Raw genomic sequence first — 13,714 nt, forward strand, 5'->3', positions numbered from 1 at the left:
GGGGGGGGGGAATAGGGTTATCTTGAATTTGAATCTTCATTTGAGATCTAGGTTTTGGTGTTCTTGGGCTCTAGGCTACGGCTAGAGATTTGGAGAGTTTTTCCTTCCTCTCGAATTGAAGGAAAATTGTATCTTGCTTGTTGTTTGCAACTACTAGTGGAATACAATCGTTTGCAATTGTTTTCCTACATTTTCCATCAGTTTTTCTTCAGTTTTCTGCTGTTTTCACTGTGTTCCTGCGCCGGACAGCAATTTGCTTGGAGAGTTGTTGCAAGAAGTGCATAGGAAATACTTGATTTCAAGTATTTCCTATCAGATAATGATGCCGATTTTCTGAAATTTCACCCATTCTTGACGTTGTTGGTGTACTATCTTTGAATCCCAAAGAATATATTGTTGCTTAACACACCCATAGTCATTAAAAACAACCTTTGTCCTCAAGGTTGAGAGATGAAAAAAAAGCAGAAAGAGATTTCATGCGCACCCCTTGCTTGTAAGAACCGGAATTTCAGGTACGGTTTAATAATTAAGTATTATAAAATTAATGTGTTAGTTTAAATAATTATTAGAATAACTTAACTAAATATCTGAATGGATGTATGTAATGGAAGCTTTTGATAAAAAGTATTATGATAAGAGGGCCGGTTAGAGACTTGATGGGGCTCACATTGGATAAACCATGTTCTTCTCCTCCTATTACTGTGTTCGCTGGGTAAGGAGGCAGGGAGCAGGAGTCTGCAAAGAGTGTTGTTAGAGATAGGGGAAAACCGCATTCAACAGAGAGAGACTGGTGGACTTGGGTGTCTAGTACAGGAAAAAGAATTTGAACCTGTTGCCAAGGAAGGTGTGCGGCTAGTGTAGGAGGTGGGCTGGAAGGAGTTCGGCTAGGGTAGATTTCCTTCAGCATTACAGGAGCAAAAATGAAGGCATTCAGCACAATGTTGAAGTGAAGGCTCGGTTGCTGGAAGGAAGGAATTCAACATTATTACTTGGAAGAGAAATTGGTAGAAGCAGTATGATTCAAACTTTTTGTTGTGTAGGGAAGTGCTTGTGGAGAAGATACATTTAAGTATGTAAACTTAACTAATTGTAGCAAGATTTGCTAAGATTTAAATATGATTAATGTGATAAGTGTGCAATCTAATTAATAAAATAGGGAACAATAGGGTTTCAAAGGGTTTGGAAGAAGAATCTAAAAGAAGAACAGACATATAGTTGGAGAAAAGGAATTTTGAAAAGAAAGGTAATGATAGTGATTCATTATCTTTTATGGAATATAAAATCAGTAAAGTTTATAGAAATGTATTATAATTCTTATATTTTGATGTATCAGTCTTATAATGCAGAGAGGAGAATCTGAATTGGTTTATCAAAGGAGAAAGTTGCGGGGTGTAGGTTTGGAAGGGACCTCTCCTCAAGAAGGTAAGTTATGTAATTATTTATAATTGTAATGATCATGAATGTTTGGTATATTCCTTATGTCTTTTCATTTATTTATAAAAGAAATGTATTATGAGAATTTTGTTAGTCATCACGAGAATACTTTGGGGTATTTACAACTGTTTATACATGAGAATAAGAGAGATTTGACAGATGCCTAAGTGTGCTTATTTAAATCTTTTCTTAATTGATAATACTATGCAAAGAAATTTTCTTTTCAATTTAGTGTCTATCACATTCTTAGTACACAAAGATGTATGAATAATTGAAAGGTTATAACCAGTGCAATCAGTTATGAATTATTGAAGGTATGATGTATCGAATATCAAGTTAAAAGTAAAGATTGACTATTTTATAATATGATGTCTGCAATATCAGATGAGCAAAAGGGACCCAAATATTAAACCTGTATTGTATATGGGACAAAAGGGACCCCAAAATAAAAGATACATGCAAAGCAGGTGGGGCAAAAGGGACCCATAATGAGGCAAAATGGATCTCAATGTAATTCAATTGTGATAATGTCAGGTGTACCTGGATTCCATTGAATATTATTATGAATGTATAGCCAAGTCTTTTCCCTATTTAATTTGATATTAAGTGTAACTTTGAAAAAGTAAGAAATAATGTTAATTAAGATTATAATGTTGTTACCAGTAAGAGTAAGTTTAATGATAAATGATTTTAAAGTTTGATTTACTTCTTTTTTTTATATTATAAATGCTATTTAGATTATATAATTTGCTGAGCCTCATAACTCACCAGTGTTTTCTTACTGGCTGTTGTTACAGGAAAGGGGAAAGAGAACATTGATGCAAGCTAATTTTATGCAAGTGTTTCTTCTTTTCATATTTAAGTTATCTTTGAGGTATGAAAGCAATTTAGACATGTATTACTTTGGATTTTGTAGTAACTCTGTAAGTATCTTATGTTGAACTTTAAATTATTAGTTGCTTGTGTGTGACGAGATGAATGAGAATTGTTGGATGTTTTTATAGATATATCAAATGTTCAAAAGTATGATCAAATGATGAAATGGTTATTTTTATGTTAGTAATACTTTCCGTGCTGTTTAGGGGTATTGTGGGGTGTTACATTGATACTCGTAGTTGCAGATCCTTCAAGATAGATGGAAGCTATGCTATCACTATGATAATCAGGATTGTTGTGAAAATCAAAGAATTCCCGTGGTTTAAAAGTCCACATTTCAACGTCGAATCCATTAAAATGAGAAAGTTCAATTTCATTGATTTAAGAAAAGAGAAACTTGTAGGAGGAAGTAATGGTTGTGGAGAAGGGATTGGATCGGCGGAACGCCGGAACCAAAGATGCCGACGAAAGAGAAAGGATCTTGATGGAGTGGAGGATGTGGGCGGCCAATGCACAAACTATCAAGTTTCTTGTCACTAGAATGCATGAAAGCACGAAATTGTTGAAGTGATGAGCTAATGGAGGCAAATTGAACATTGGCTCGTTGTAGAGATTTTTGGAATTCGGGAAATTGTAATTCATGATTGAATACTTTTATCCAAGAAAGAGTTATCGTATGGGCAGAATCTTGTAGCTGAGGAATGCCTGAAAGGCAATTGGATCGAAGGAAAGAATCTGTAATGGTGAGATTAGCACCCTTTTTTTCTTGATTGCTGCAGAATTTTAAATTGAGACATAAAAATGAGCTGAAATCTGATGCTGGACAGGTTATTGATGCCTAGGAGCAATTCTTGATGTTGAGGCAATGTTTTGAAGATGCAGGATTCAGGAAAAATAATGATATGGAAGGCTAGTTTTCTGAAGAAAACAACAAGAGTGCAGGAACGGTCTTTGGTAGCAAAATCTTACAGCTGGCTGACTGACGGAACTACACCGGACTGCAGGAAATTGGCGAACTGCAGGAAATTAGAGGAATACAGGACAGCAGGAGTGTAGGCAAAGAGATTTGATGTTAATGCAACAAGAGCATCATTTGTTAAGCTTCTTGACATCCAAAAAGGGTAGCCACCCTTAGAATAGATGTAGATTTCAAGAGAAGAAGAGGGGAAAGAAGCAAGATTATAAAAGAAATAAAATAGAAATCTTATTTTCTGAATTCAATTATAACATTTGAGGTCTATTTTAAGTGTTTACATAAACCGGTCTTAAATCCATTTTTAGTTGTTTTATTTTACTTATATTGAACAAGCTGTTCTAACCCTTGAAATAAATTGAACCACGAGTTGTAGCCGACTTGTTGCAGTGCTCCCAATCTTTGAAAGCTTTGTTTTCTTCTTCTATGATAGAATTTAAATATTTTATTATCATAATATTGATTTTTTTAATTGTTCATACTATCTTTGAATCCAAAATAATATATTGTTGCTTAATAGTTTGGAAATAGCCCAAGTATCTAAAAAGGGAAAAAAAGCAAAAAACAAATGGCACATTCAAACCAACCTGGACAATTATTTTAATGTTTGAGACTATAGAGCAACCCTCTAGAAATGCTTGTACTAAATAGTTTAAAATCAACATCATCATTGTCATTCGCCTTACCCCAACTAATTGCGTTATAAAAATCCAGATTCTTTATCCATCCCGGCTAGTTTTGCATGAGTTGTTCAACCTATTTCGTGCAAATATTTTTGTATAACTTCTGTGCTATCTTTGGGCTATCCCCTTTTACTTCTAATTCTTTTGCATTAATTTTATCTACTCATTGCTAGTGCATCTTCTAACCTATGTTATACTAGCCCAAAACATCTAAATGTATTTTCCACTATCTTATGATCAACTGATGATGCTTCCATTGCCTCTTAAATATAATCATTTATCAATTTACCAAGCATTTATATAATTCTCATTTCTATCATGCTCATCATTATTTATGCTTAATATTTTAAAATTAAACTCTGAGAATAAGAGTGCTTATAAAAGAAATCATAATTATGAAACTACGATAACTTTCATATTTCATACTTCATCATTCCGTGTTCATGGAAATAGGCATTATTGGCATAACAATCAATTGTATATAAAATAATGCCAATAGAACAATTAAATTGAGCTATATCATATATGGTATATTCCATAATTTTGTTAAATGATTTTTACTACAAGATTACAACAGAACATTACATACTCATAGCTCATCTACCAGTCATTGCAGTCTAATATTAATCATTGCTGAACGAAATCTGCTTTTAGGGAGGTAAACTAAGAAATGAGTAAGAAAATGTGCTCCCAATTATTTATAAACAAAATATTATCAAGCATATAATAATATTTAAAAAATAAATTTAAAAAATATAATATATACAACAACAAACCCGGGTTTTGAAGCCAAATCTTAAGGTTTGAATTTGTGTTCCTGAGCAAACTCTCAAGTCAAAGCCGAGACTATCCAAGCCAATGATGGAGGCTTCCTGCAGTATATTGTAGAATGTACTTTACAATGGAGAAAAGAATGCTATCTTTTTCCAAGAAAAGTAAAGCCTAATTTGTGTTCTGCGTATGATCCGAAAGATAACACTTCACGCATTCAAAAGTTTCAGAAAAAAAAAAAAGAAAAAGAATGCAGGTGGTTAGGCCATGAGTCCCATCCGACTTATCCCATTCTTTTGATGACAGCAAGCATATTGTGATGTCTTCTAATGAATGGCTTAGTCTATGCAATGGTTCAACAAGTCTGCAGCATTCCATTTAAGTAATTGAAGCTTGAAAATGATTCACTGAGAATGAATTATTCATAAACTCATGACATAAAAAGTAAAGTTATTCATGCTTAAATAGTTAAATCTTAGGTTGATAGGTATTACGTATACTTTTATTAGGGACCTCTATGTTCTGGTAAATGAAGTAAATGAATTCATTCATTTCATGGTTTTAAAATGACATGTAATAGAATCACCACCATATATCACTTTTTGAAACTATATGGTTATAGGCACACACTTTAAAACTGGCAAAAACGGCAAACCCGTGCACGCCAAATAGCATTTGGCATGACATACTAATATTTGGGCTAAGCATTAATTTCACCAAAATTTCACTTTTAAAGTTTGTAATTACTCAAGATATGATAGGGCTCCAAGTTACAAGACCATTAGACTTGAATTCATCAAATTCAAAGGTCATTCAATTTGAAGATTATTAGCTATTCTAATGAACATCCAAATTTGAAAAAAACATATTTTAATACAATGAACCATGATAGTCTAATGCCGTAATTGATGAGCATTTAATTTTAAAAAAAATTACAGCAATTTATAATTTATTTTTTAAAAAGAATTGAAACGACAAATTGTTCATCATATCATCCCCTGGCTCTTTACGAAGGATCAAAATAGTCCCCGAACCCCGACTACTTAAAAAGTCTCATTTTAATTCTTTGACTTTTTAAATAAAGACCTAAATGATACCACAAAATAACTAATTTGATCTCTATTTAAAGAATAAAGATACTAAATTGATAATTTTATATAATCGGAAACTAATTTGTTTCCAATTTAAAAGCAAAGCAGAGAAACCTCAAACATACTTTTAGTCTAACCCTTTACTTATCCCTATTTTCTTTTAGAAGCCTACAAAAAGGAGTTCCTCATCTGAGCCTAAGCCCAAATAATCACCTCTCACTCTCTTCAAATTCGGGATATCACAATTTAGATCTCCATCCAAACATGATTATTTAAAAACTAATAAAGATAAAGATATATATATGCATAATGGTGAAGTATTACAAATGAAAAATGCAAATTAGATAAGTATACTAAGTCTTATATTGAAATAGAATGTAATCATGCATTAGTGAGCACAAACTCAAAGGACCCTACACCAAATATTGAGAACTACCGGTAGCACAATGCATCACCTGAACTTGTATACCCTTCTGTCTCAAACAAAGTGCCTTGAGAGCTTGAGTTGTCTTCTCTCCACCAGCTTTTAAACGTGAAAGTATATTCGCTGCAGAATGAGCAATAACATCTGGACGAGCTAGATGAAAATCTTGAACTTTCACTGTGGACTGAGATGATGATTAGAAAGAGAATGATTAATGTTAAAAATTGTTTGTATTAACACGTGTTAACAAAACTAATGAGCATTAAAAATAGCCTGATCAATGCCAACAAACATTTAACTTTAGAGCATTAAAAATAGCCTAATTTTCATGTAGTTGTTATGAAGTGCTTAGACGTTAATATGCACATGGAAAATCAATTTCAATGGTACAACAAACAGTAAACTACTCAATTATACGATACCCTTTGATAATATTTCATAAGTATAGATAAATAACGGAATATATATGATTTAAATCTATTTTCAAAAAGAAGCAAGCTAAATGCCGAGGGTATTCATCTCAATAGCAACAGGTATCGAGTCACAGTCAATGGATGTCCACAAATAGCTGCTAGTCTTTTTAAATACCCAAAATGAATTTCAACAGCATACAAGATATTCCAAATATCATATTTTCATAACTTGAACAACTACAGCCTCTTTATCAAGATATGTATCTTATGCAAGGTTTTTTAGATCCCTCATGTTTGCCCAAGGCGGATATAGGTCCTTGATAATTTAAGACAACCCAATTTGATCTGCTCATCTGTAATGGCTCTCACCTGAAAATACCCACAGATTGTGGGTTGAAAATAGTGACTAGATGATTAGCAATTTAGCATCATATCTCTCACTAGCCTAACACCAAGTCTCCCATCACCACCCCTTCCTCTCTTCTTGCTACCTTTAATGGTCGGAAAGCAACAAAAGAATTTACTTGAAAAATAAAATTTAAAGGTACATAAGAAATTATGAAAAAAAACATTTCTTATGAAAAAAAACATTAACATGAGGGACCTTGTAAGGATCACAGTAGCGGTGATTAGAGAACATATTTTGGCTTGATTGAATCTAGTATGTGACATATTTATTATTTAGTTTTTGTAAATGCTTACATTAGATCGAGTCCCAGAGTCAAGTCCCTTAAGAGTGCTGAGGCACTGTCTTCTTTGTTATTCGTGTCAGAGGAATAGCAATCTGAGAAAATTTTCACAAAATTCTTGTAGTAATCTGTTATGCCCATAAAACTATGTATCTCAGATGCAGTAGTAGGACTTGGCCAATTTACAACTGCTTGCACTTTATGGGTTTTACAAAATTTCGTCATTGTTCACCACATATCGCAGAAATGAAATATATTTCAACTACAATTCACATTTAGAAAATTAATTATATTGTTTGTGTTGTCTCAGTGTCTCCAGAACAATTCTCAAATAAACAACACGGTCTTCTTCATATTTGAAATATATCATAATATTGTCAATAAATACAATAACAAACTGATCTAGATATATCTTGAATGTTCTATTCATCAGATCCATAAAGACTACAAGTGCTTAGCTACCCCAAAACGCATAACTAAAAGCTCATAATGACCATACATAGTACTAAAAGCAGTATTTTTTTTTTTACTAAAAGCAGTATTTGCTACATCTTATTCCTTCACTTTCAACTGGTGATATCAAAACACCCTCCAACTAATCAAACAAATCATAATCCAAAGTGGAGAATACTTATTCTTAATTGTAACTTTATTCAGTTCTTTGTAATCTATACGCATTCTTATTGTTACCTACTTTATCTTTACAAACATAATAGGTGTACCCCAGGAGGATGCATTGGGTCTAAAAAATCCCCTATCCAATAACTCTTGCAATTGCACTTTCAACTCCTGCAATTTCTTATGTGTCATTACATACATAGCCTTAATAATAGGAGTTGTATCTAGTAAAATCTCAAAACAAAATTTCAGTTTTTATCAAATGGTAAACTAAACAATTCTTCAGAAACTACATCAGGAATTCCTTCATTATAGGGATTTTCTCAATTGTTTCAAAAATCATTCTCTTTTCCCTCACATACTAGAGGATCTCTCACTGAAAACACGGGGTGGGAATGCTCTTGATCTCCACATCTGTCTAGAGCTCTCCGCTCTCATATCAGAATGTTCATTAGGTCCAGCATGTGGACACTCTACCACCCTATGTCTCGTGTGGCCACAACGAATGCACAGTCTAGTTGCCCCATATATCTTATTCTGCAGCTTAGAAGGCATTGTGGCGCTCCTAAGGGGCTTTTTAAGACACATGCAGATTTTCACATACTTGACCCTCTTGATCTAATACATAAAATACACACAAAATATTTACAGAAAAGACAATAAATATATCACTTACCAAATTCAATTCAAGACGTAATAGGTTCTCTGATCACCACTATAGCAGTCCTTATAGACCTAACTAAGCATCCAAATCGAAATCAACACCTTTTTTGCAAACATGAGGGCCTATTCATAATTTACACTAGTTTAATGATGTTGCTCTTATAATGATGTACCTACATAATTTGAAAATGTTGATGCAATTATATAGAATGATGTTTATGGATGCACTTCTCAGGCTATCTTTCGGAAGAAAAGAATAAAAATGATGCAGGCTAAAGTTCGCCAATAATTAATATGACGAATGAGGCAGTTGCTACTATTGTTGTTCACAATTTTATGTTGAGATTTTGATAGAACAACAGGCAGATGAGCACAAAGCGATGAGGTCGGCGAGGCAAATCATGGTTGGGATGCCCAAGGTGACGAGGACGTGAAGGCCACTAGCTTAGCTAGCTAACTATCACTTGGGCAAGGGCTAAAGGGATTTTTAATTACATATAGTTATTTTGGAGTTTAAGATGAAGGGGCGGAATATTAAAAATAAAGTAAAACGTTGTTCTAAGATTAGATTGGGGCATTTAAAGAATTTTAATATAAATATTTTTTTGAGTGAGATTATAGATCTTACGATTTTGTCTGTGCATGAGGAAGCTAATGTGGAAAAAAATAGCTAGTGATATTAAGAATATTGCAAAAGATATGCTTGATTTATCAAAGGAGAAATCTACTATTAGTAAAAATAATTAGTGGTAGAATCAAAATGTACAAGAAAATATTAAAAAAAAGAAGATTTATTATAAAAATTAGTTTATCAGTAAAAACTCTGATAATTGAGAAAGATATAAAGAAGCCCGTAAGGAGTCTAAGAAAGCAATTTATAATGCAAAGATTTTAGCTTTTAATGATTTATATAATATATTAGATATTAGATATTAAGGAGGGCGAAAGATATATGTATAAGTTAGGTAAACAAAGAGATAGGAGTTGTAAGGATTTAGTTCAAGTGAAGTGTATTAAGGATGAATATCATGAAGATCAAAAAGTGATTTTATTATATAAGAATTTTCAACAAAGGTGGATGAGATATTTTGCAAAACTTTTTAATGAAGATTATGAGAATGCAATTTATTTTAGTGACCTTAGCACTCTAAATGAAAATAATTTTTTTATCGACGTATTAGTAAAATCGAAGTTAAAGAGACTTTAAAGAAAATGAAGTGTGGAAAAGCTGTTGGACCTAATGATATTCCAATAGAGGTGTGGAAATGCTTAGGAGATGAAGGAATTTATAGCCTTACTAAACTTCTTAATATTATTTTGAAGACAAAAAAGATGTCAAATGAGTGAATAACGAGTGTATTGATTCCTATTTTTAAGAATAAATGTGATGCACAAAATTGTGCGAATTATAGAGGAATTAAGTTAATGTGTCATACGTTAAAACTATGGGAGAGAGTTATGGAGCATAAGTTGCAGCGTGACACTAATGTTTCTAAAAAATCAATTTGGATTCATGCCACGTAGGTCTACTATGGAAGCTATATATTTATTGAGAGGTTTGATTTAGAAGTATAGAGAGAATGAGGAGGATCTACAAATAAATTTTATTATTTATAGAAAACATATGATAAGTTCCAAGAGAAGTGCTATGGAGAGTTCTACACAAGAAAGGGTTAATAATGCTTATATTCAAGTCATTAAGGATATGTATACATGAACTGTTACTTGTGTTCAAACACAAGGTGGTTTGACCAAGTGGTTTGAAAACTAAGGTTATGGTTGTGGATTCTTATGATTCATGAACTGTTTGAAAAGCAACAGAAAATTTTAACAACATAAATGTAGGAAAACAAAGAAAAATGTACGTTTAGGATATGCAAATGCCACAAATACCACACAATAAACCTATACGAAAAAGTAGCATTAAAAACCCATTTCAGAAAATCACAAACAACAGAAAAAAAAAAGAAAAAAAAAATCTAGAAGACCAGCAGTTTCAAGGCTACAATACAAAGTTATAGCGACATATGAATAGTAAATGAAAAGCTACACAAGAATAGCGGTGCAGAAATAATATAAATGGAGCCATGTAACAAAAGAAAGAGCGCCAAAGAGCTGAAAAAAAATCTTTCAATTTCAGAATGTCGGAGGCACTGGTCTTAAAACAAACTAGTGACCACTAATATGTATCCATGAGATCAAATTAAAATTTGGTAGAATTATTAATTTATAGAATGATAAGCTGCACTATTTGGATCATTACTTAGATGCACTATTTGGACCATTACTATGAAAGAATCATATGCAGAAGACTAAAAAAGAGACAATGGTAGAAACTGTGAGTTTTGGTGCTTTAAATATTTCAATGGCAAAGAAAATCAGCAATCGCTGCATTTTGGGACCTTGAACACCCAATATTTTTATTGGAAAAGGAAAAATAAGAAGGAAAGAAAGTACATCCACTTGGGTTCTCCCTCCCTGTACCTATACACACAAATATAAGCATATGCATGACAAAATCATATAATCCTTGGAGGATGTAGTCCTTTCTAGTTCAATCAAGATGCTTTTGAAAGATAAAGTTAAAGTTTATGCCCATTACCCAGTCCATTAATTTACATTGAGGTGGGCACCCTGAGAAAACAGAGAATATCCAATTCTAATATGCCTACCTGATTACCGCATGCAGAAACAAGCTGGATGCTTATTATTTCAAGCTTGAAGAATGTAGTTCCGCTGTGCTGGCTTTGATCATTATAAATCTCACCTGCAGAACACAACATTATGAGAAGAATTATCTAACAAATATGCATGCATCTACATCAACAAATATGAAAAACCTTCTTTATCGACTTCTATTTGTTTCCCAATATGTTGCCCTTCACTGCTTCCCACATCAATGATGGATGGATGCTTTTTAGTTAATTTATGCTCTTCAACAAAAGCTGGTCTCAATAGACCTTGGATTATGACACTAGCAGAAGGCTGATCCATCCAATCTAAATTACTATTTGAGACAGACTGGCAAAAGAATAGCAATGTCAAGTAAATGAGCAGATAAAAGCTTGACCTCTAATATTCTTAAGGTGAAACATAAGTGTAAATGCCATGATATAGAAGTATCATGGAACATAAATTACTATAAACCTGTATTTTTAAAGAATGAGATACCTCAGCTATTTTTTGAGCAAAATAAACTGGGTGAGTAGCTTGCATGGTCTCTGCATGTGACCAATCATTTGACATTTCAGATGTTACCTCATCACCATCATCTTCTTCCTCTTCTTCAAAAATGACTAAATCATCCTATCGTAGAACAAAGAGAATTAATAAAAGTATAATCATAACAACAGCTATGCCCATTGCTTACCCAAAGTCAGAGAAAAAAAAAACATGGTTATCACCTCTTCAGAGTCATAATCAAGATCATCATCCTCACTAACTGTATCAAGACCCAAATTGAATACGGATGATCCAGATGCTTCTATCTCTCTAAATATTTCTACATTGTCCGGACCGATTATAACTTGCTGCAGTGAACATAACATATTATTCAAGACATGGAGAAATTTTAGAAGGCCGAGAAGATTGAATACAATACCGCCAAAGTTTCATCGGCATCATCTGAAATGAAGCTTTTCAAAATATCATCATCATCAGTGGATTCAAAGTATATATCTGACCAGATATGTAATTATTATTAACTTCACATGGAGAATATAAGATAATTTTACCATATAACTATCCAGAGCATGGTAAAGTAGATCACCCATTACTCATCAAGAATACCATTAGTTTAATTTACCTCCATGCTCATCAGTTAAGTAGGAGACATCGGGCAATATTACATTCTGTTGGACTTCACCAGTGTCTTCTGTAAGCATAAGTGCGCCTTTGCTATTCACCTAAGCAGCAAAGAAAGGTATGCAGTTAAAAATATATACAACAGAGGTGCAATTGGTCACAGAAAATGATCAATAACCAAGCCCTTTGACAAGCACAATTACTGGTAGCATAAAAGCAAATTACCATCACGTATTCCAGAATTTGGCCTACTATAAACCAGTTGTAGCTTATCAATCTAGTGTTTCACAATGAAATTTATCACCTCTCATACACAATTTTTTATAAATTCTCATTTTAACTCACAAATATCTGCAGCATCCAATGCTGAATCCCCAAAAAATTAGTACTCGCTAGCACAGTTATAATTTAACGACAAAGGGCAAAGAATTGGATACCTCGATCAATGTTCTTGCTGTTTCAGCATCAGTGAGACGTGAATGCTGGCCATCTTCCATGGGCAATGGCTCTCTGATCTCCTCAGCGGGGAGGTATTTTTGTATCCAGCTGTTCTTTAGAGGATCTGGTAGTGATTCCGAATGCCCCGAAGGAGCACAAGCACAAATCCTTCCACGACGAGATTTGATCGCAGGCATGGCAGAGCAGCAACCCATGTCCACGCGCCCATCCCTAAAAGACAGACCTTCCCATAAGCGGAAAAGAAGCAAAAATAGAAAGGAAGAACAAAAGGAAATACCAGAGACCACCGGGAAACTTGCTGCTGCCGCGCAAGCTGGAGGAAGCGGCGCCATTAGAGCTCAAGACGTTCAGCGAAAGCCGGCAACCTGTGACGCGGAGAAGAAGCAATGGATTGACGATCGGATGGGATGGAAGAGACGAAGATTCAAGAGAAGGGAAACGAACGGGTCGCGTGAAATTCCATACCCAGTGCGGAGTCCATTGCCATCAGCATTCCCCTCAGAGTTCCTGACGGATCGGCCACTGGCATAAAAAAGCATAATATGAGGATAGGGCTCAGTTTCCCTTATCAGTTCCAATATTTTATCCAACAATAACAACATCAAATTTTTATCCTATTAAATTCCATATAAATGCATGAAATTCATTTAAATCTAATAAAAAAATATAAATTCTAATATTTTTAAATCAAAATTTTTTAGGTTTATCTCTACTTTTTTTAACATAGGTCAAATTTAATACATCAACTCTCCTAATAGGATCGTAGGAACTTTTATTAGGTTCGGTGTAAGAACGTTGAGGAACGTTCAGTCGGAT

At 33.6% G+C, this 13,714-nt stretch overlaps 1 protein-coding gene across 2 annotated transcripts in view; it reads right to left on the bottom strand.

The window, feature by feature from the left end:
• The window catches only part of LOC110096367 (uncharacterized protein At3g49140), a 24,253-nt gene extending 10,764 nt beyond the window's left edge, over nucleotides 1-13,489 (bottom strand). The window contains exons 1-11 of one of the 2 annotated variants that reach the window (XM_020822272.2): nucleotides 13,364-13,489; nucleotides 13,176-13,263; nucleotides 12,877-13,108; nucleotides 12,441-12,540; nucleotides 12,237-12,313; nucleotides 12,040-12,165; nucleotides 11,807-11,941; nucleotides 11,476-11,656; nucleotides 11,308-11,402; nucleotides 6,284-6,436; nucleotides 4,743-4,838 (exon numbers count right to left, since the gene is read on the bottom strand). In XM_020822272.2, the coding sequence (XP_020677931.1) occupies nucleotides 4,743-4,838; nucleotides 6,284-6,436; nucleotides 11,308-11,402; nucleotides 11,476-11,656; nucleotides 11,807-11,941; nucleotides 12,040-12,165; nucleotides 12,237-12,313; nucleotides 12,441-12,540; nucleotides 12,877-13,108; nucleotides 13,176-13,263; nucleotides 13,364-13,427 (1,347 nt within the window). In that variant the 5' untranslated portion in view covers nucleotides 13,428-13,489. Of the gene's footprint in view, nucleotides 1-4,742; nucleotides 4,839-6,283; nucleotides 6,437-11,307; nucleotides 11,403-11,475; nucleotides 11,657-11,806; nucleotides 11,942-12,039; nucleotides 12,166-12,236; nucleotides 12,314-12,440; nucleotides 12,541-12,876; nucleotides 13,122-13,175; nucleotides 13,264-13,363 lie in introns of both variants that reach the window. The other variant, XM_020822273.2, reaches the window with a different exon arrangement.
• Between the last annotated feature and the right edge of the window lie 225 nt (nucleotides 13,490-13,714).

This window comes from Dendrobium catenatum, unplaced genomic scaffold (genome assembly GCF_001605985.2).
Source record: "Dendrobium catenatum unplaced genomic scaffold, ASM160598v2 fragScaff_scaffold_621, whole genome shotgun sequence".
Taxonomy (NCBI): Eukaryota; Viridiplantae; Streptophyta; class Magnoliopsida; order Asparagales; family Orchidaceae; genus Dendrobium; species Dendrobium catenatum.